Source organism: Cyanistes caeruleus, unplaced genomic scaffold (genome assembly GCF_971803275.1).
Source record: "Cyanistes caeruleus unplaced genomic scaffold, bCyaCae1.hap1.1 HAP1_SCAFFOLD_65, whole genome shotgun sequence".
NCBI classification, from domain to species: Eukaryota; Metazoa; Chordata; class Aves; order Passeriformes; family Paridae; genus Cyanistes; species Cyanistes caeruleus.
Genome location: NW_028255884.1, coordinates 3,884,773 through 3,907,898, shown reverse-complemented (window position 1 = coordinate 3,907,898; position 23,126 = coordinate 3,884,773). Strand labels below are relative to the sequence as shown.

At 53.8% G+C, this 23,126-nt stretch overlaps 2 protein-coding genes across 2 annotated transcripts in view; both read right to left on the bottom strand.

Annotated features, from left to right (window-relative positions):
- Nucleotides 1–79: 79 nt before the first annotated feature.
- Nucleotides 80–3,934, bottom strand: LOC147647220 (olfactory receptor 14J1-like). Its single transcript, XM_086872606.1, has 2 exons — nt 3,113–3,934; nt 80–1,169 (listed from the first exon to the last, which is right to left on the bottom strand). Exon 2 carries the CDS (start codon nt 1,144–1,146, stop codon nt 214–216), a length of 933 nt encoding a protein of 310 aa, XP_086728732.1. The 5' UTR covers nt 1,147–1,169; nt 3,113–3,934; the 3' UTR covers nt 80–213.
- A 4,903-nt stretch (nt 3,935–8,837) lies between these two features.
- The window catches only part of LOC111944753 (uncharacterized), a 245,903-nt gene continuing 231,614 nt past the window's right edge, over nt 8,838–23,126 (bottom strand). Inside the window, 2 exon segments of the mRNA XM_086872437.1 lie at nt 8,838–8,868; nt 9,125–9,644. Coding sequence (XP_086728563.1) covers nt 8,838–8,868; nt 9,125–9,644 — 551 coding nt within the window.

The following is a 23,126-nucleotide window of genomic DNA, read 5'->3' as shown; positions in this document are numbered from 1 at the left end:
TAAAGCCACCAAGAGCACAGCCCCTCATTGACACAGTCTGTGGCCTCAGGGAAGGTGGAGAGAAACAAAATGAGAAATGGCACAAAACAATGACATTTTATTGAAGACAATTTTAAAACACAAAACTAAGTAAATGAACCTCCTAAATGAAACCACCAAGAAGTATCAAAGATAAGTTTTATTACAAGTTATTTGCAGGAATTGGCCAGCAGTTTAATGTTCCTGAAATGATCCAGTGATCATTCTCCACACTGCAGCCTTGAGCTCCTGGTTCCTCAGGCTGTAGATGAGGGGGTTCAGGACTGGAGGCACCACTGAGTACAGAACTGACACTGCCAGATCCAGGGATGGGGAGGAGATGGAGGGGGGCTTCAGGTGAGCAAACAGGAGAGTGCTGATAAACAGGGAGAGCACAGCCAGGTGAGGGAGGCAGGTGGAAAAGGCTTTGTGCCGTCCCTGCTCAGAGGGGATCCTCAGCACAGCCCTGAAGATCTGCACATAGGAGAAAACAATGAACACAAAACAGCCAAGTACCACACAGGCACTGACTGCAATGAGCCCAAGTTCTCTAGTGTAGGAATTGGAGCAGGAGAGCTTGAGGATCTGTGGGATTTCACAGAAGAACTGGCCCAGGGCATTGCCCTGGCACAGGGGCAGGGAAAATGTACTGGCTGTGTGCAGCAGAGCAGTGAGAAAGGCACTGGCCCAGGCAGCTGCTGCCATGTGGGCACAAGCTCTGCTGCCCAGGAGGGTCCCGTAGTGCAGGGGTTTGCAGATGGACACGTAGCGGTCGTAGCACATGATGGTCAGGAGATAAAACTCTGCTGAGACGAAAAACAAAAAAAAAAATAGTTGGACTGCGCATCCTGCATAGGAGATGTGCCTGGTGTCCCAGAGGGAATTGTGCATGGCTTTGGGCACAGTGGTGCAGATGGAGCCCAGGTCAGTGAGGGCCAGGTTGAGCAGGAAGAAGAACATGGGGCTGTGCAGGTGGTGGCTGCAGGCTACGGCGCTGATGATGAGGCCGTTGCCCAGGAGGGCAGCCAGGGAGATGCCCAGGAAGAGGCAGAAGTGCAGGAGCTGCAGCTGCCGCGTGTCTGCCAATGCCAGCAGGAGGAAGTGGCTGCTGGAGCTGCTGTTGGACATTTCTTCACTCTGGCCATGGAGTGCTGTTGAAAGAGGAGAAAGTGACAAGTCAGGGGAGACTTTACTGAGCAATGTCCAAGTCCTTTCTCCCAGCCCGGCTCCTGCTGCTCTGTGCCACCCAATTTTCCTTTTCTCAGAGCCCTTCCTTCAGCCCCGTGCCTGGAGCTCTGCTGGGATCTGGCCTTGTTGCTGTGATGAGCAGGGGCTCTGCCCATGGACACCAAGTAGTCAGATCTGCTCTGCAGCAGTGGGGTCATGGGAACGGGGACAGGGGCCAGTCCTGGGGTTGGACTGCATCATCCCAAACTGCTCCTGAGGCAGAGGAGCCTGGCTGCATCTCCTGTCCCAGGGGTCAGGAATGGTGATGGCCAAAGGCAGTTTGAGAGGGTTTCCTGCTGTGCCCAGAGAGATCAGAGAGAAATGTGCAATGCAGGAGCATTGGCTGTAACTCAGTGGAGGGTGCAGGGAGCTGCTCTGTCACTCCATCTGTCCCCAGCTGCCCTTTCTAAGATCGAGGGCAGGCACTGTGTTTCCCTGAAAATCAGCCTGACACAGCTGAGAGCAGAGGGACACACAGCAGAGCAAACTGGTTCAGCCTTTCTCAGAGTCTCAGCCCCACTCCTGGCCAAGGACACTTCTGTCCTCAGTGTCCCCTGGAGACAGCTGACAGCTTGGGTGGCATCCCAAGGACACACCAAGGGTCCTGTCCATGGCACTGCTGGAGGAGAGTCGGGTCATTCCCAGCCTCCCAGCCTGCCCTGCCCAGAGCTCCTGGGGCAGAGGGAGCTGGGACATCCCATTGCTGTGCCCAGCCTGCACAGGAGGAGCCCAAGGGCTGGGCCTGCCCTGCAGCTGGAGCTGCCATTCCCAGAGAGCTGTCAGCAATGCCAGGAGCACCTGGGCAATGCAAGGAGAGAGAGCCAGGCCCTGAGGAAAAGCCTTTCCTTGCCCAGCCCTGCCCAGCCCCTGCCAGGCAGCACCAGTGCAGGACAATCACCCTCAGGCATTTGCATTGAGACATTTGCTGTGTCTTGGCATGGGGATCTGTATAAAAGTAATCATGGAATAGTTAGGTTGGGAAAAGACTTTAAACATCCCAGCACAGCTTGGTGGCACTTTCCCCCCACTGCCTGCCCAGGGCTCTGCTGCCTGGAGCTGTCCCTGCCAGCAGCTGCTGCCCTGTGCCCAGGGCTGGACCCTGCCAGCACGGCCCCAGCCCAGCCCAGCCCAGCCCTGGGGGCTCAGTTCTGCCCTGCAGAGCCCTCCCAGCTCAGGGCACTGCCCAGGGGCAGCTCTGGCTCTGCAGGCTCTGATGGCAATGGCAGAGCAACCCTGAGGAGGCTGGAAAAGGACACTGATGCTGCCTGTGAGGGACCCTGTGCTGATTTCTGTCAGTGCCTGGTTAAGATCTGAGAATTTTCTTTTTTTAATTTATTGCAACCTGTCACAAGAGGTTGAATAGAGAAATGAAATGAGAGCTGAATATCAATGTGCAATTTCCCATCCAGGCAACCCAGAGCACTAGATTAAAAAAGCACAAACTTCCCTTTTATGCAGCCCCTGACTTGCTGTGCTCCTTGTATAATTTACTTGGTGCAGTCCATGGGCAGAGTGGCTGAAAGCACATTAGCAATCTCCTGTGAACCTACTGATCACTAAAACTGTCTCAGGGACTTGTCAAAATTTGTATTACCTTTATAATTCAGAATACCTTTAATATTTTAAAATTAAGAAATAAAAAGAAACAATAATAATAAATTATTATAAAATGATTTAATATTTATCCTCCTCCTCCCTGCCATTCTGAAATAGTAGGAAACTGAATATAAAGTCTTAGGAAATTTCCTCATTTTTATCAAAATCCTTGTCTTGGAAATATTCCGTGACAGATCAGAAACACTCAGCATGTCAGAGCTTCAGGAGCATTCACCTCCCCTCCACCAGAAATACTCAGAGCTGTACTCACAGAGTCTGTAGGCACTGGCATGTTCCAGCTTGAGGAGATGCCTCCAGGAGCTGCAGCTGCATTGTCCTGCAGCCAGAGGCTTCCTGTGTCAAGGGCTGGCAGGGATTCTGCCCCAGGCACTTCTCAGCCCCTTCCCAGCCCTGACTGATTGAAGCTCTCTGTGCCTCTGGGCTGTGCCCAGGGTGGCTGCAGGCAGTGCCCCAGCCCTGCTGGGCTGGCAGAAGAGCTGCTCAGCAAGAGAAATGTGCTTTTGAAGCTCTCTTGGTTTCCAGAAGCTGCCTCTGTGCCAGGAGCCCGGCCCAGCTCAGCAGCACAGACACAGCAGCAGGACTTTAATGAGCCTCTTGGGGCTTTGTGCTGAGGCCCTGAACATCAGTCCCTGACAGGGAGGGGAAGAAACCTCTCAAGAACTCCAAGTCAGAATTGAACTCCAAAGTTTCTTTCACTTTTAATGGGTCCCACTGAGGGATGTGACTGAGAAAGTGTCCCCAGGCCCCAGGCAGAGCAGAGAACTGGAGGCACTGATGACAGCTGGGGACAAAGAGAAGCCAAGGCTTGGTGCCCTGGGCCACAGCAGCCAATGCTGTGCCAGCAAGGGCTGTGAGGAGACACCTTGTCCTGAGGCCCTGGGGCCTCCTGGCACAGCCCCAGCAAGGCTGGCCACTGTCACCCCCTTGGCCTGCCCTCAGCATCCCCCCTAGCCCACATGCCAGTGGCCTCAGGGATCTGCTGGAAGGAGTCCCTGGGGAGCCTTGCTCAGGAATGGCCCTGGGGGCTCCTTCATGCTCCCAGGGACTGCAGCTTTTTCAAAGGACTTTGGCTTTTGCCTTGGAGTCTCTGAGAGCTTTCTGCAATCCTGGCCTCCAATTATCTGCTGTAATTAGTCCCTTGAGAGGCTTTGTCAGTAACAACACTCAGTGGGGCTCATTAATGCTTCAAGGTACTTCAGGTTCTTAAGGCACTTTCCTTTTTCCTTCCCACACTGAGTCTCTGAGAAGTTTGTGCAATCCTGGCCCCAATTATCTGCTTTAACGAGTCCCTTGGGAGCTTTGCATTGACACTCAGTGGGGCTCATCAATACTTTGAGATACTCAGGGCTTTTCCAGCTACTTTGGATTTTCCTTCCCACACTGAGTCTCTGGGAGGTTTTTGTGCAATCCTGACCCCCAGTTCTCTCCTCCAAGGAGTCCATGAGGAGCCTGTGTTGGGGATGGACCTCAGTGGGACCCATTAATATTTGGAGACACTTTGGATTTTTCCTCTGACTTGGACTCCTGGAAAGGTTTGTGCAATCTCCTCTCAGGCCCTGAGGTTCAAGGGCTCAGCTCCAAATGCACCACGGGGCTCATTAGGATCAAGCAAATCCTAACAAACCATGGCTGTGCCTTGATTTCCCTCTGGTCTGGTGCAGTTCTTAGGAAAGTTTCCTACAATAGTTATGGAGAAATAGTTCAAACAGCTTCTAAGAAATATGTATTCCTATTTTAAAGGGTGTCTTTTATTCCTGTTCTCTTTAGAGCAGAGGTGATTGCAGCATTCAGTGATGGATATTGATCCAGGGTCTCTCCTAAGGAGGTCTGGCCAGGTCAGAGAAGCTGTGCCTTGAGGTCTGACCCAGTGGGGACAACCTTGCTCCACATTCCCCAGCCCCATCCTGTCTCTCCTCACTCCCCTGGGACCTGCTTTGCTCACAGAACTGGCTGCACTCAGGCAAAGAGGGGTTTTCCTTCTTTGATTTTAGCAATCTAAAACTGCTGAGTTTCCCCATGGAAAACAGACACCCTCCTCAAGTGTGTGCCAAGGCCAAGGTGCCACCAAGGAGGTTCCCCTTCCCCAAGGCAGAACCACACAAGGAATGTTTCAGACACACAGGGAGTTCTACAATAAACACAACCCCAGAGTTGGCTGAAGGCAGAATTAGAGCAGCTGCTGAAGGACAGACAAGCTTTGAACTCCTTGCAGCTGAAAGCACCAAGTGGGTTGTTGGGAGGTGTGTGAGTGAGGCAAGAGTGAGGGAAGGGAAATGCAGAGAGCCCTGGAAGTGTTTCTGTGCAGACAGGCTGCTGCAAGGGCAGCGTTGGACTTCTCTGGGGGGAACTGTGAGGGAGGTTGGGGCAGAGTGACCTCCCCAGTGACCTCGAGATGTCACACAGCCACCTGGGATGTCACATCGCACTCAGTGGTGTCACACAACCTGCCCTGGGATGTCACACCACCATTCTGTGATGTCACATCTCTTCCTATATGCCACAAAACCACCTTGTGATGTCACATAGCGTTCTGTGATATCACACAGCCACATTTGATGTCATTGTTCACTCTGTGATGTCACAGTCAGCACTGTGATGTCATACAACCTGTCCTGAGACGTCACATGGCTCTTCTATGATGTCACTGCCCACTTTAGGATTTCATATCACCACCATGTGGTGTCACAGTCTGCTCAGTGATGTCACAACCCTCTCTGTGATGTCATCTATCTAACCTCTGATGTCATAGTCTTCTCTGATGTCACATGCTACTCAGTGATATCACACAACTCACTCTGTGAAGTCATGCAGCCACACAGTGATGTCACACCCTGCACTGTGATGTCACAGAATCCCCTCTATGACGCTGTAGCTGCTCAGTGACCTCACACAACAAACTCTGTCATGTCCCAGCCCCATCTGTGACCTCACACAGCCCACTCGGAGCTGTCACACAGCCCCTTTCTGACATCACAGCTGCTCTGGGGCTCCAGGACACAGCCACAGAGGTGCTGCTGGGACACAGCCCCCTCTGGCACATCCCACAGCCCCTGCCAGTGCTGAGCCCCTGGCAGCTCTGTCTGGGCCTGCTCTCTGTGTCCCTGAGCTGCCCTGGCAGGGCCCCAGCCCTGCTGGGCTGTGCTCAGGAGCTGCTCCTGGCCAGAGCTGTCTCTCTGCAGCGCTGCCCTTGCCAGGAGCTGCCTCTGGGCCAGGAGCCCGGCCCAGCTCAGCAGCACAGACACAGCACCAGCACTTTCATCACCCTCTCGGGCCTTTGGGGCTCTTGGCATCACACTCAGTCCCTCAGAGTGTGCTCCAGAAACTCCTCAAGAGCTCCAAGTCAGATGGAAACACTGAAGTTTCTTGTAGTTGAAATGAGAGACACGAGTGAGAAAGCGTCCCCAGGTTCCAGGTAGAGCAGAAGACTGGAGGCCCTGATGGCAGCTGGGGACAAGCAAGGGAAAGGTGTCTGTGGTGCTGAGCAAAGCTGGATGTGTTTCAGGAATGCCAAGGGCCAAGGGCTGAGCCCCAGCCCCTGGCAAGGCAGATGCTGTCCCTCCCTCATTGCTCAGGGCTCTTCCCGGGCCACTGGCATGTGGGGATGTGCAATGCCAAGGGCAGCACCATGGGGCGGCCCCTGCCAGGCTGCTGAGCAGGGACAAGGAGGCAATGAGGCCCCAGGGCTGCCAGGGTCACTTGTCCCCTGCTGGCCTCAGGCCCAGGGCCAGCAGCCATGGCCAAAGGGCTGCACAAGTTGCCTCTGGCAGGACCTTGCAGCTGCACAGCCCAGGGCCCTCAACCTCTACCTGCTGCTTACGTGATGAGGCCTCCAAACCCCATCCTGGGAGATTTTTGGTCACTCTCCATGGTCTGTGAAAATGGAAACACTGGTCAAAGTTATTTTCTACCAAATCTTGCAGTGACAGAAAAAGGATCAATATGTTTAAAGTGACTAAAAGTGGATTTGGATTTGTTAGAAGGAGGAAATATTTTACAATGAGAGTGGCACAAAACTGCAACTGCTTTTCCAGAGAAATGGATGCCCCATCCCAGGAATGCTCCCAGAGCAGGAGCTCTGTGCAACCTGACACAGTGAAAGCCCCTCCCCAAGGATGGAATTGCTGTTGTGTGGGTTCTCTGATGTGCTGGGTGCCCTCACAACCCTCCTGGCCAGAATGTCTGCTGAGGGCCAGCCAGGCTGCTGCAGTGTCACTGACCTCACAGCTATCACCATTGCAGCCATGTCCCCTGGGCCTGGCTCTCCCCTTTCCTCTGCCCCTGCCTTGTCTCTGCTGCCATGAAGAGTTGTTTCATTATTATCTTGTCCCCAAGGTGCTGGGGCCAATTGCTTCCCAGTCAGGCTCCTGGAGCAGCAGTGGCTTTTCAGAGCCCAGCCAGAAATGAGCCCTGAAGCAGCAGCTCTGCAGTGCTGGCCACCAGGCCGGGGTGCCAAGGGAGCCTTCTGGCCATGGCCTGGAAGCAGCTGCTGCTGCCAAGGTGCCTTTGGTGCCTCAGGCTGTCCCTGGCACAGCTCCCAGCACGGCACTCTGCACTTGTGCCCGAGCCCTTCCCTGGCTTGGGGCTGGCCTGGGGCTTTTCCTGCAGCAGGATCTGCCCTGGCCATGGCACAGGAAAGGCAGTTCCTGCTGGAGCAGGAGGCTGTGCCTGGAATGGGCTCAAACAACTCCAGCAAAGCCCTGTTCACCTCAAAATTGCTCCCTAGAGCACTGTAGAAAATAACTCTTTTTCTTTATTTAGTCTGTGGTGTAAATAAATCTGTCTAATCATGCCAGAATCAGTCACAGTGGCATTTGTATAAATACATCTGATATTCCATTGTTAATCCTGTGGGGAAAATTGCATTACGGTTCAATTCCACCTGTCCAGTCTTTACACATAAGCCTTTGACAAACTCTGGGGCTGGGACTGGATCCAGCTGCTCCCAGTCTCCTCTCATAGAAAGAATTTCAAAGTCTAGGCAGCCTGAAGGTGTTTGAGGATCCCTGGTGGCTGTTGAGTGTCATTTCTCCACCTCATGACACAGCAGGAGTTTCTCCAATAAAGAAATAAAGCTTTTGCCTGCAGCTCCCACTCTGCCCGTGACAGGAAGCCCTGGGAGTGTCTGTGACATCCCGGCTCTTTGGCAGCCTGGGGACTCCAGGGATGTCACCGTGGAGCCCTTCTGCGGGCCTGTAACAAATGTGATCCTTGGTAGGCAACCGTCACCGGCCCCCTGTTGCTATGGTCAGTCCCTTGGCAGCTCCATGGAGACCCCATGCCAGGGGTGGTTGCCATGGACACCAGCTCAGGCCTGGAGCCAGAGCCCGTTGCCATGGCAACCATTTGCAGTCCCATCCCCAGGCTCATGGGATCCCAGAGCCACAGAATTGGCTGAGTTGGGAGGGAGCCATGGGGATCCTCCAGTCCAACTGCTGGCCCTGCACAGGACACCCCAACAATCCCAGCCTGGGCCTGGCAGCGCTGGCCAAACGCTGCTGGAGCTCAGCCAGCCCTGGAGCTGGGAGCCTTCCCTGGGGAGCCTGTTCAGTGCCCCAGCAGCCTCGCGGGAAAAACCTTTTCCTCACATCCAGCCTAAACCTGCCCGCCTCAGCTCCAGCCGCTCCCTCCACTCCTGTCCCTGGGCACCAGAGGGAAGAGGTTCCCGCAGCCCCCAGCCAGGGACCCGCTCCCAAGGCTGCTGCCATGGCAACCAGGCCTGGCACCAGCTGGGATGCTCGGTTTCCATGGGCTGGGCTTCAGGAATGGCATTCCCCAACTTCCTGCTCCTGCTGAAACCGCGCTGCTGCTCGCTTCCCTCCCACCTTCCACGGAAAGCACAAAAGGCAAAGATCCCAGGCTGGGATAAGAACAATTTATTGAGAACAGCCATGAGATGAGGAATTAACATGAACAGAAATAATTTTGATAACAGAAGGGATAAGACAAATTATTTACAGGGAAAACTAATAAACAACCTATTGGCTCTTCCTGGCCATGTATTTCCTCCTGCCAAGAAAGGACACTCTTCTCCTCTGGTGAGAGAGAGGGAGTCCTTTTCCGGCCCCTGGCAATGACCTGAGATGGGATTGAATATAATGACAGGGACATGGTCAGACTCTCATGTTCTTTGATCTCACATTATGTCATTGCCATGAGCAGGAAAAGGTACAGGTGTCTTCCCAGCATGGATCCCAAGGAACATGGATCACCAGGTCTCTTCCCAGCATGGATCCTCCAATGTGGGATGAAGCTGGAGCAGTGCACAAAGCTCTTCCTGCACTTGGGGCACTCGCAGGGCTTCCCTTACTGGTGCCTCCGTTGGTGTCTGGTCAAGTGAGAGCTCTGGGTGAAGCTCTTCCCACACTGGGGACACTTGTAGGGCCTCTCCCCAGTGTGGATGCGCCGGTGGGTAATGAGGTCGCAGTTTCGCTTGAAGCGCTCCCCACAGTCAAGGCAGCGGAAGAGCCTCTCATCCGTGTGAATCTGCTGGTGCTGGAGGAGATTGGAGCTGGTCTGAAACCTCTTCCCACACTCGGGACACTCATAGGGCCTCTCCCCAGTGTGGATGCGCTGGTGGATGATGAGTTGGGAGCTCCAGCTGAAGCCCTTCCCACATTCCCCACACTCGTAGGCCCATTCCCCAGTGTGGATCATCTGGTGGCAGATCAGGCTGTTGCTCTGGCTGAAGCTCTTCCCACACTCCAAGCACTTGTAGCGCTTCTCCCCATCCTGAAGCTGCTCATGGACCACCAGCTCAGAGCCCCGGCTGGATCTCCGGCCGCCTTCCTGGCACAGGGTGGGTCTTTCCTCCTCAGAGCACCCTGGGCTGGGTTTGGAGCCCCTCCTCCTGCGGGATCTCTGGGGATTTTCGTCCATGCTTGACTCCTGCGCTGTGGAGCCGTGCAAAACAGCCTTGTCCATGAGGTTCTGCCGTGGGGATTTGTCCTCCCTGGTCTCCATCCTCAGCTCCTTGTCTGGGGGAGGAAGGACAAGGAGAGGATGGGATTTGCCTCCGTGCCAGAGGGAAGGGGAAGGAGATCCCCCCAGTGCGTCCCCGGCAGGACGGCGTCGGCAGCGGGGTTGTCCTGCAGCCGGGGGCCATGCTGGGCTGGGAGATGGAGCAGGAGAGAGGGGGAAAGGGGCACTGACTTCCTCCTCACCTGCCTGGGTGTCCTGGAGCATCTTCCTCTTCCTCACAGCCTGCTTCTCCATCCAGCCAAGGTTTGGGATTGGAAAATCCTGGTTTAGGAGAAAACAAGGAATGAGCACATGGACTCTGATGGTACTTCTTACCAAGTCCATATTTAGAAATCATCGGGGCATCTGCGGTGCCTTGGTTTGAAAGGAAAGGTGTTTGCTAAGGAAAGCAGAAACCTCCATTTAAATTGATAAAAATGTAAACATCCCATCCCCTCCGAATTATTATAATCTTGAAATCAAAGTGTTCTCAGGTAATGATCTGGGAACAGGAATAATAGTTCTTTACTACAGAAAGGAAAATGAAAATGCAGCAGAACAAAAAAAAAAACCCAACAAATAAACAACCCACCAACAGAGTCAGAATACAACCTGACACCCTGTTGGTCAGAGTGCTGGTAGCAGTCTGAATAAATGGTGGCTGCAGTCCTCCTGGAGTGACTGATGTGGTTCTGTTGAAGCAATGATCCCATAGAAGATTGTAGCTTACCTCAGAAGTTCTGGTGCTGTAGATGGGTCTGGTCTCTCCTCTGGGAATCCAGTGGACAAAGACTGCCTGTGGTGTTCTGATTCCCAGATTATATCCAGTCAGGAATGCTTGGCTCCTCCCCCTGGGTGGAGCATCTCACAATGGGATGATGTCATTTTATCAGTCCTGCAGTGAGACTCAATGGCCCATTAACAGAAGATATCCCCCTGGAGGAAGGATGGGTGGTGGAAGAGATAAAGAACACTGCCCCACCTGGTTTTAACAGCTGGCCCATTAACAGAAGATATCCCCCAGTTATGAGGGATGGGTCATGGAGAAGATAATGAAAATTGCTGTACCAGGTTTTAACAGATGGTGATAGAATACATACTTTTGGTTACATCTTGCATTGCAACCCAAGACATGGAGTCCATATGAACCCCCCAAACACCAAGATTCAGCCCTGAAAATGCCTTCCAGGATTTCCTCATCTCTGGTCTCACTCCTTTGGTGTTTAGGGGTTCCTCTTTGTCCCAGCTGCCGGGGGTCATACTTGTACTTTGGGTCCCCTGTCTGCTCAGTCCTTGAGCTCTTCAGGCTGCTGGGCGTGCCAGGAATCAAAAAAGTTCCCCCTGTTTCCATCTCCCCACTTAGGGATGCTGGGACCCGCCAGTATCCCTCCAAGGGGCACTTTCCACTCAGCTTTGAAGTTCTTCATTCTCCAAACATCCCCACCCAAAAAGCACAACACAAGAAGGACCCCCCCAGGATATCTGGGCTGAGCTCCCCCTCCCCGGTCACCTGTGGCATGGGGGTGATGACCCCAGAGGTGGGGGGGGCTGTGAATTCAGGGAGTGCTTGACCTCATGCTTCCTTCTCCTTTCCCTGATCCTCCTTTGTCCTTCCTTCAGGCTGAAGAAGCTGCTCAAGGAGTCAGAAGCAAAACTCCAAGTCCCTTGGAGCATCAATTGGCCCCACTGAGGGCAGGGACTGCCAAAGGCTCCCCAGGGACTGGTGAGAGCAGATCCTGGAGGCCAGGATTGCCGAGAGCCAAAGGCTCTGAGCAGGGAACTGCAATGCTGAGCCAGCCCTGGCTGGGTTGGAGGAAGCAGAAAGGCCAAGCCCTGAGGCCAGGCCTGGCCCAGGCAGGGCCTGTCCCTCATGGGTGGCTCGGGGCTCTTTGTGGGGCAGTGGGATGTGAGGGGCAGCAAGGACAAATGCCATAAACCTGTGTGACACTCCAGATCCTTATGGAACCAAGGGGCCAGTGTGACACCATGGGAAGTTGTGGAACCAAGGGGATTGTTGTGGCACTCTTGGGCCCATGGAACCAAGGGACCAGTGGGACACTCTGGGGCCTTATGGAAACAAGAGGCCACTGTGAGCCTGCAGGGCTGTAACACCCCAGAACACTTCAATGCTGGTGGTAACCAAAGGTTCCTGTGCTTGAATTTGGTGCACAGGAGAAACAACAACCAGATCTTCTCAGCATGGACAGATGCAAAGAATATTCTTGGTAGGAAGGGACCCACAAGGACCATCAAGTCCAACTCTTAATATAATGGCCCACACAAGGATTGAACCCACAAACTCGGTGATACTGGCACCATGCTCTGACCAACTGAGCTAAGAGGTCAAAATGACACAAAATTTAACTGACGAAATACAGACAATCAAGGAACTATGGCAAAGGGTTTAATACAACATCCATCTGCACAAAGAACTCTTACCATAGCCTTAACTTTGCAAACTTAGCTCATTTAACCTAAAAAGTGTTAACCCTTAAGATTTTGGGTAACATTAAGATATCCAAAAATATTCCAGGTACGTAGGATAGGAAGGAGAATAAAAAGAGACCAGAAAGACAGAAGATCTACAGAAAAACACTTCCAGAATGATCCCAGTCACTCCCACTACAATCTCAGTCACCCCCAGTATGAGCTGTTGCACCCAGCCACCCCTAGTATGGTTCCAGTCACACCCAGGCCCTCCCAGTATGATGCCAGTCATGGCCAGAGTGACTCCCTGTCATTCCCAGGATGGGCCCAGTTGTTCCCAGTCACCTCCAGTATGGTTCCAGTCCCAGCCAGCCCCTTTGCAGTCACTCCCAGTATGATCCCAGCTAGTTCCAGTAGGATCCCAGTATGACCCAGCATGGGCACAGCTGCTCCCACAATTATCCAGCATGGTTCCAGTTGTTCCCATTTACCTGCACTGTGGCTTCAGTCTCTCCCAGTTTATCCCAGTTGCTCTCAATCACTCCTCAGGTGTTTCCAGCCTGATCCCAGTTGCTCCCAGCCACTCCCAGTCACGCTGAGTGCAGTCCCAGTTGCTGCCAGTATGGTCCCAGTCTTGCCCAGCATGGCCCAACTGCTCCCACTGTGATCCCAGTAGGATGCCAGTTACCCTCAGGATGGTTCCAGTTGCTCCCTGTTCCTACCAGTGTGATTCCAGTTGCACCCAGTTGGCCCCAGTATAGTTCCAGTTGCTCCCCAGATGATCCCAGCTGCTCCCTGCAAAGTCCCAGTCATGCCCAGCTGGAGTTGCCCCCAGTGTAGACCCTGTCACTCCCAGTTGTTCCCAGTTGTCCCCAGCATGGTTCCCATTGTTCCCAGTGTGTTTTCAGTCATCCCCAGTATGATCACAGACACTCCCAGTATATCCCAGCTGCTCTCAACATGTCCATAGCCATTCCCAGACACTCCTAGTAATCCCAGTTAGGTGCTTGTTATCCCAGTATGATCTCAGGCCCAGTATATCCCAGTCAAGCTGGGATTCACTCCCTGAATTCACAGCCCCCTCCCAGCCGTGGGATCATCACCCCCCCATCCCACAGGTGACGAGGGAGGGGGAGCCCGGCCCAGATATCCTGGGGGGGTCCCTGGGTTGGGTTTTTGGGGGTGATGATTAGAGAATGAAGAAAACCAAAGCTGAAAAGAAAATGTCCTTTAGGGGGACATTTGGGGTTCCCAGTGGCAGCTGCTGGCAGAGGCAGCCTGGAGGAGCAGAGCCCTGTGTCCCTGAGGACCCCAAAGTGGGGAGCCCAGAGAGGGGGAGTGCCATGATTCGAGGAACCATCAATTAAATAGAGAGGGGCAGGGGGGACTCCTTGGTCCCCCTGCACGCCCAAGAAGGGATTAAGGGGAGCAGGGACCCTGGGACCCCAAAAACTTCCTGCATCCCTAAGTGGGGAGAGCGAAATGGGAAGAACTTTTAAAATTCCTGGCACTCACAGCATCCAGAAGAGGTCAGGGACCAAGTAGACAGGGGACCCACAGTACAAGCGGGACCCCCAGCAGCTGGGACAGGGATGAAACCCTGAACACCAAAAGGGAGAGAACAGAAATGGAAAACTTCTGGAAAGCATTTTCAGGGCCAAATTTTGGTGGTGTACAATTTTTATGGACCCCATGTCTTGGGTTGCAATGCAAGATGTAACCAAAAGTATGTATTCTATCACCATGTTAAAAACTAGACGAGCAGTTTTCTTTATCTCTTTCATCACCCATCCCTCATAACTGGGGGGATATCTTCTGTTAATGGGCCAGCTGTTAAAACCAGGTGGGGCAGTGTTCTTTATCTCTTCCACCACCCATCCTCCCTGCAGGGAGATATCTTCGGTTAATGGGCCATTGAGTCTCACTGCAGGACTGATAAAATGACATCATCCCATTGTGAGATGCTCCAGCCAGGGGGAGGAACCAAGCATCCCAGTGACTCCCAGTCACTCCCACTACAATCTCAGTCACTTCCAGTATTTGCTGTTACACCCAGCCACCCCCAGTATGGTTCCAATCACTCCCATATCCTTCCAGCATGATTCCAGTCATGGCCAGAGTGACTCCCTGTCATTCCCAGGATAGGCCCAGTTGCTCCCAGTCACCTCCAGCACAGTTCCAGTCCCAGCCAGCCCCTTTGCACTCACTCCCAGTATGATCCCAGCTAGTTCCAGTAGGATCCCAGTATGACCCCAGCATGGGCACAGCTGCTCCCAGGATTATCCAGTGTGGTTCCAGTTGTTCCCATTTACCTGCACTGTGGTTTCAGTCTCTCCCAGTTTATCCCAGTTGCTCTCAATCACTCCTCAGGTGCTTCCAGCCTGATCCCAGTTGCTCCCAGCCACTCCCAGTCACCCTGAGTGCAGTCCCAGTTGCTGCCAGTATGGTCCCAGTCTTGCCCAGTATGGCCCAACTGCTCCCACTGTGATCCCAGTAGGATGCCAGTTACCCTCAGGATGGTTCCAGTTGCTCCCTGTTCCTCCCAGCGTGATTCCAGTTGCACCCAGTTGGCCCCAGTATAGTCTCAGTCGCTTCCCAGATGATCCCAGCTGCTCCCAGCAAGGTTGCAGTCATGCCCAGCTGCCCCCAGTGTAGACCCTGTCACTCCCAGTTGTTCCCAGTTGTCCCCAGCATGGTTCCCATTGTTCCCAGTGTGTTTTCAGTCATCCCCAGTATGATCACAGACACGCCCAGTATATCCCAGCTGCCCTCAGCATCTCCATAGCCATTCCCAGACACTCCTAGTAATCCCAGTTAGGTGCTTGTTATCCCAGTATGATCTCAGGTCCAGCATATCCCAGTCAAGCTGGGATTCACTCCCTGAATTCACAGCCCCCCCATCCATGGGATCAAAACCCCCCCTATCCCACAGGTGACCAGGGAGGGGGAGCCCGGCCCAGATATCCTGGGGGCTTCCTGGGTTGGGTTTTTGGGGGCGATTGTTGGAGAATGAAGAACACCAAGGCTGAGAAGAAAATGTCCTTTAGGGGGACATTTGGGGTTCCCAGTGGCAGCTGCTGGCAGAGGCAGCCTGGAGGAGCAGAGCCCTGTGTCCCCCAGGACCCCAAAGTGGGGAGCCCAGAGAGGGGGAGTGCCATGATTCGAGGAACCATCAATTAAATAGAGAGGGGCAGGGGGGACTCCTTGGTCCCCCTGCACGCCCAAGAAGGGATTAAGGGGAGCAGGGACCCTGGGACCCCAAAAACTTCCTGCATCCCTAAGTGGGGAGAGCGAAATGGGAAGAACTTTTAAAATTCCTGGCACTCACAGCATCCAGAAGAGGTCAGGGACCAAGTAGACAGGGGACCCACAGTACAAGCGGGACCCCCAGCAGCTGGGACAGGGATGAAACCCTGAACACCAAAAGGGAGAGAACAGAAATGGAAAACTTCTGGAAAGCATTTTCAGGGCCAAATTTTGGTGGTGTACAATTTTTATGGACCCCATGTCTTGGGTTGCAATGCAAGATGTAACCAAAAGTATGTATTCTATCACCATGTTAAAAACTAGACGAGCAGTTTTCTTTATCTCTTTCATCACCCATCCCTCATAACTGGGGGGATATCTTCTGTTAATGGGCCAGCTGTTAAAACCAGGTGGGGCAGTGTTCTTTATCTCTTCCACCACCCATCCTCCCTGCAGGGAGATATCTTCGGTTAATGGGCCATTGAGTCTCACTGCAGGACTGATAAAATGACATCATCCCATTGTGAGATGCTCCAGCCAGGGGGAGGAACCAAGCATCCCAGTGACTCCCAGTCACTCCCACTACAATCTCAGTCACTTCCAGTATTTGCTGTTACACCCAGCCACCCCCAGTATGGTTCCAATCACTCCCATATCCTTCCAGCATGATTCCAGTCATGGCCAGAGTGACTCCCTGTCATTCCCAGGATAGGCCCAGTTGCTCCCAGTCACCTCCAGCACAGTTCCAGTCCCAGCCAGCCCCTTTGCACTCACTCCCAGTATGATCCCAGCTAGTTCCAGTAGGATCCCAGTATGACCCCAGCATGGGCACAGCTGCTCCCAGGATTATCCAGTGTGGTTCCAGTTGTTCCCATTTACCTGCACTGTGGTTTCAGTCTCTCCCAGTTTATCCCAGTTGCTCTCAATCACTCCTCAGGTGCTTCCAGCCTGATCCCAGTTGCTCCCAGCCACTCCCAGTCACCCTGAGTGCAGTCCCAGTTGCTGCCAGTATGGTCCCAGTCTTGCCCAGTATGGCCCAACTGCTCCCACTGTGATCCCAGTAGGATGCCAGTTACCCTCAGGATGGTTCCAGTTGCTCCCTGTTCCTCCCAGCGTGATTCCAGTTGCACCCAGTTGGCCCCAGTATAGTCTCAGTCGCTTCCCAGATGATCCCAGCTGCTCCCAGCAAGGTTGCAGTCATGCCCAGCTGCCCCCAGTGTAGACCCTGTCACTCCCAGTTGTTCCCAGTTGTCCCCAGCATGGTTCCCATTGTTCCCAGTGTGTTTTCAGTCATCCCCAGTATGATCACAGACACGCCCAGTATATCCCAGCTGCCCTCAGCATCTCCATAGCCATTCCCAGACACTCCTAGTAATCCCAGTTAGGTGCTTGTTATCCCAGTATGATCTCAGGTCCAGCATATCCCAGTCAAGCTGGGATTCACTCCCTGAATTCACAGCCCCCCCATCCATGGGATCAAAACCCCCCCTATCCCACAGGTGACCAGGGAGGGGGAGCCCGGCCCAGATATCCTGGGGGCTTCCTGGGTTGGGTTTTTGGGGGCGATTGTTGGAGAATGAAGAACACCAAGGCTGAGAAGAAAATGTCCTTTAGGGGGACATTTGGGGTTCCCAGTGGCAGCTGCTGGCAGAGGCAGCCTGGAGGAGCAGAGCCCTGTGTCCCCCAGGACCCCAAAGTGGGGAGCCCAGAGAGGAGGAGCACCATGATTCGTGGGACCCTCAATTGCATAGAGAGGGCCAGGGGGGGTCTCCTTGGTCCCCCTGCAACCCCAAGAAGGGAATAAGGGGAGCAGGGACCCTGGGACCCCAAAAACCCCCTGCATCCCTAAGTGGGGAGATGGAAATGGGAGGAAGTTTTCAAATTCCTGGCACTCACAGCAGCAAGAAGAGGTCAGGGACCGAGTGGACAGGGGACCCACAGTACAAGTGTGACCCCCAGCAGCTGGGACAGGGGTGAAAGCCTGAACACCAAAAGGGAGAGAACAGAGATGGAACTAGAACTCCTGGGAGGCATTTTCAGGGCCACATTTTGGTGGTGTAAAATTTTTATGTACCCCATGTCTTGGGTTGCAATGCAAGATTCAACCAAAAGCATGTATTCTGTCAACATCTGTTAAAAACTAGAGGAGCAGTTTTCTTTATCTCTTTCATCACCCATCCCTCATAACTGGGGGATGTCTTCTGTTAATGGGCCAGCTGTTAAAACCAGGTGGGGCAGTGTTCTTTATCTCTTCCACCACCCATCCTTCCTCCAAGGGGATATCTTCTGTTAATGGGCCATTGAGTCTCAGTGCTGGAATGATAAAATGACATCATCCCATTGTGAGATGCTCCACCCAGGGGGAGGAGCCAAGCATTCCTGCATGGATATAATCAGAGCATCAAAGCACCACAGGCAGTCTTTGTCCACTGGATTCCCAGAGGAGAGACCAGACCCATCTACAGCACCGGAACTTCAGAGGTAAGCTACAATCTTCTATGGGATCATTGCTTCAACAGAAGCACATCAGTCACTCCAGGAGGACTGCAGCCACTATTTAATCAGACTGCTACCAGCACCCTGACCAACAGGGTATCAGGTTGTATTCTGACTCTTTCAGAGTGCTGTTTTTTTTGTGGGTTTTTTCTATTGTACTGCTGCATTTTCATTTTAATTTCTTTAGTAAAGAACTGTTATTCCTATATTTTTATCTGGGATCACTTTGAAATCAAGATTATAATAATTTGGAAAGGGCTGTTGCTTACATTTTTATCAATTTCAATGGAGGCTTCTCCTTTCCTTAGTAAACACCTTTCCTTTTAAATCAAGACACCCCAGATTCCCGGTGACTTCTAGAGAGGGACTTGGACAGAGGGACCTTCAAACTCAACGTGCTCATTCCTTGTTTTCTCCCAAACCAGGATTTCCCCATCCCAAACTTTGGCTGGATGGATGAGAAGGCTGCAAGGAAGAGGAAGATGCCCCAGAACACCCAGGCAGGTGAGCAGGAAGTCAGTGCCCCTTTCCCCCTCTCTCCTGCTCCATCTCCCAGCCCAGCCTGGCCCCCGGCTGCAGGACAACCCCGCTGCCGACGCCATCCTGCCGGGGACGCACTGGGGGGATCTCCTTCCCCTTCCCTCTGGTACGGAGGCAAATCCCATCCTCTCCTTGTCCTTCCTCCCCCAGACAAGGAGCTGAGGATGGAGACCAGGGAGGACAAATCCCCACGGCAGAACCTCGTGGAAGAGGTTGTTTTGAGCAGCTCCACAGTGCAGGAATCCAGTGGGGAGGGAAATCCCCAGAGATCCCGCAGGAGGAGGGGCTCCAAACCTATCCCAGGGTGCTCTGAGGAGGAAAGACCCACCCTGTGCCGGGAAGGCGGCCAGAGATCCAGCCAGGGCTCTGAGCTGGTGGTCCATGAGCAGCTTCAGGATGGGGAGAAGCCCTACAAGTGCTTGGAGTGTGGGAAGAGCTTCAGCCAGAGGAAAACCCTGATCCGCCACCAGATGATCCACACTGGAGAATGGGCCTACGAGTGTGGGGAATGTGGGAAGGGCTTCAGCTTCAAGTCCCAACTTGTCATCCACCAGCGCATCCACACTGGGGAGAGGCCCTATGAGTGTCCCGAGTGTGGGAAGAGGTTTAAGACCAGCTCCAATCTCCTCCTGCACCAGCGGATTCACACGGATGAGAGGCCCTTCCGCTGCCCCGACTGTGGGGAGGGCTTCAAGCGAAACTCTCACCTCATCACCCACCGGCGCATCCACACTGGGGAGAGGCCCTATGAGTGTGGGGAATGTGGGAAGAGCTTCATCCACAGATCCAACCTCAATACCCACAAACACATCCACACTGGGGAGAGGCCTTACAAGTGTACCCAGTGTGGGAAGAGCTTCTCAGACAGGTCTAACTTTGGCAGACACCAACGGAGGCACCGGTAAGGGAAGCCCTGCAAGTGCCTCAAAATACATGAAGAGCTTTGTGCACTTCTGCAGCTTCATCTGCCCATGGAGAATCCACACTGGGAAGAGACCTGGTGATCCGTGTTCCCTGGGATCCATGCTGGGAAGACACCTGTATCTTTTCCTGCCCATGGCAATGTCATGATGTGGGATCAAAGAATGTGAGACTGTGATCATGGTCCATTATATTCAATCCCATCTCAGGTCATTGCCAGAGGCAGGAAAAGGACTCCCTCTCTCTCACCAGAGAAGGGTGTCCTTTCTTGGCAGGAGGAAATATGTGGCCAGGAAGAGTCAGTTGGTGGTATTTTAGTTTTCCCTGTGAATGGTTTGTCTTATCCTTTCTGTTACCAAAATTGTTTCTGTTCCTGTTTTTGCCTTATCTCGTTGCTGTTCTCAATAAATTGTTCTTATCCCAGCCTGGGATCTTTGTCTTTTGTGCTTTCCATGGGAGATGGGAGGGAAGTGAGCAGCAGCACGGTTTCAGCAGGAGCAGGAAATTGAGGAATGCCATTCCTGAAGCCCAGCCCATGGAAACCGAGCATCCCAGCTGGTGCCAGGCCTGGTTGCCATGGCAGCAGCCTTGGGAGTGGGTCCCTGGCTGGGGGCTGCGGGAACCTCTTCCCTCTGGTGCCCAGGGACAGGAGTGGAGGCAGCGGCTGGAGCTGAGGCGGGCAGGTTTAGGCTGGATGTGAGGAAAAGGTTTTTCCCGCGAGGCTGCTGGGGCACTGAACAGGCTCCCCAGGGAAGGCTCCCAGCTCCAGGGCTGGCTGAGCTCCAGCAGCGTTTGGCCAGCGCTGCCAGGCCCAGGCTGGGATTGTTGGGGTGTCCTGTGCAGGGCCAGCAGTTGGACTGGAGGATCCCCATGGCTCCCTCCCAACTCAGCCAATTCTGTGGCTCTGGGATCCCATGAGCCTGGGAATGGGACTGCAAATGGTTGCCATGGCAATGGACTCTGGCTCCAGGTCTGAGCTGGTGTCCATGGCAACCACCCCTGGCATGGGGTCTCCATGGAGCTGCCAAGGGACTGACCATAGCAACAGGGGCTGTGATGGTTGTCATGGAAACAGACCATAACAATGGGTCAGATGTTGCCATGGGAACAGACCACAGCAGGGAGACAGCTCTGGCCAGGAGCAGCTCCTGAGCACAGCCCAGCAGGGCTGGGGCCCTGCCAGGGCAGCTCAGGGACACAGAGAGCAGCCCCAGACAGAGCTGCCAAGGGCTCAGCACTGGCAGGGGCTGTGGGATGTGCCAGAGGGGGCTGTGTCACAGCAGCACCTCTGTGGCTGTGTCCTGGAGCCCCAGAGCAGCTGTGATGTCAGAAAGGGGCTGTGTGACAGCTCCGAGTGGGCTGTGTGAGGTCACAGCTGGGGCTGTGACATGACAGAGTTTGTTGTGTGAGGTCCCTGAGCAGCTACAGCATCATAGAGGGGACTGTGTGACATCATAGAGATGGCTGTGACATCATAGCATGGCTGTATGTCATCATAGACCTGGTTTTGAGGTCAAAGTATGTGCTGTGACATTACAGGGTATCTGTATGACATCACAGAGATGGTTGTATGACATCACTGATGGGGTTATGACATCACAGAGCTGGCTGTGACATCATAAAGGATGGTGTGAGACCATTGAGCAGAGACTGACATCATAGAGGGTGGCTCTGTGACATCACAGACCTGGATGTGACGTCACAGAACAGACTGTGACATCACAGGTTGAATTTTTGACATCAGAGTCTTCTGTGACATCACAGTACAGCTGTATGACAACACATGATAACATCCCAGAGTTGGCTCACTTAACAGAGGTCAAACTTAACAGGACTTCAGTTATACCTTAACCTTAACTGAAACCTCCAATGCCACAATTTAGTAAAACAACAGCATTTACTGGATTTAACCCAATTTATAACCTATGACTTTTTGATTTAACAGAGGGATAATCCTTAACAATATTCAACTTAGCTTATAACTTATATTAAACTTTAAAAAGAGCAACACTAGGCAGCATTTAACTTAGCTTTTACCTAATGACTTACCCTCACCCACAGGCCTGACTGACTCAGATCTCCAAGGCACTCCAGCCCCTCCCAGAGCAGCATTTCTGCCACATTTGCCAGGGCACAGCACTGGTGTGTGCACACAGACACAAAGAGGCAGTGCAAGGCAGCTGTGAGAAATTCCCCTGCAGGGCAGGGAAATGCTCCCTGCCGATGCTTTGGCATCTCCCCAGCGGGCCAAGGGCTGAGCCTGGAGGAGTGGGGGGATCGGCCCAGGCTCCGTCCTTGTTCGGGGATGCCCCGAGTGCAGCAAACGGGAGAGTTCCCGGCTCACAGAGGCCCCACTCCGAGGGAGGTGGCTGGCCCAGGAGAGCTGCAAGGGGCTCCTTTTGGAGCGCTGTTTGTAGGGCCCCAAGAGAGGGGCTTCAGGCACAGCAATGTTTCATCCTGGCCGCACTTGGCATCAACAGCTTTCTTTGCAAGGCTGAGAACAGGGATGTTGTGCCACGGAGGGAACAGAAACAGTTCCCAGGGCTGCTCCTGAAGCAAGCAGGAGCTGCTTGGGCAGCAGCAGTGCCTGGGAGCAGACAGTGTTTCTGATGAGCTGCAGAGGAGCTGAGCCCAGGGGCTGTTGGCCAAGGCCCAGGCCCAAGGAGCATTTCTCAGCTGGCAGGGCGGCCTGAGAAGGGGAGGGGGGAATGCACCAGCACAGGGCCCCATGGAACCAAGGGGCCATTGTGACACTGCAGGGCCCCATGGAACCAAGCAGAACATTCTGACGCAGGGTGGCTCCATGGAACCAAGCAGAACATTCTGACACTGTGAGGCTCCATGGAACCAAGGATCCATTGTGATACAACAGGGCCACATGGAGGCAAGTGGACCACAGTGACTCTGGGGGCTCCGTGGGACCAAAGGTCCATTGTGACACTGCGGGGCTTCATGGTATCATGGACACCATTGTGACAATGTGTGGCTTCGTTGAGCCAATGAGTCCTGCCCCTGCACCCTCACACAGGCTGAGATGGACACTGCTGGTTTCTCTGGCAGGCTCTCTGAGCCCAGCCCAGCTCCCTCCAAGCTGTCCCAGCTGCCCTGAGCTCTCAGCAGCAGCCAGGGCCTCTCCCCAGCACAGCCCAGCTGGCTCTGGCCCCACAGCTCTGCTCAGGGCAGGCTGCTCTGGGCACTGCCCCACGGCCTCAGCCCCTCTGCAGGGCACAGCAGCAGCTGCAGCTCAGAGAGGCCTCAGCCCCAGCCATGGGGGAAGGTGCTTGGCCAAGGGAAAAGGAGGCTCCCTGGGTGCCCTGCTCCCCTCTCCCTGAGGTGCCGAGAGCTCTGCAGCCCCTCCTGCCATCTCATCTGCCCAGGCCAGCACAAGAGCCCTGGTCTTGGGGCTCTCAGGAGCTGCTCCTGCTCCAGGCCCAGGGCCCATCCCAAAGCTGGGATAGCCAGAAAGCTGTGCCCATTTCTGTTCATTCCTGTTCTAAGGAGGACGGATCCTCAGCCACCTGGAGAATGCTAATGAATTTTGCTACTCCAGAGGCCACCTCTTCCTTGGGCTCATGGAACCAAGAGGCCCCTGTGACACTGCAGGGCCTTGTGGAACCATGCAGAGCATTGTGACAGAGCAGGACCTCGTGTCATGATGGGGCCCTTGGGACACTGCA

Bases quoted from the DNA above. Each gene is read 5' to 3' on its own strand.
- LOC147647220 (XM_086872606.1), bottom strand. From the start codon at position 1,146: ATGTCCAACAGCAGCTCCAGCAGCCACTTCCTCCTGCTGGCATTGGCA.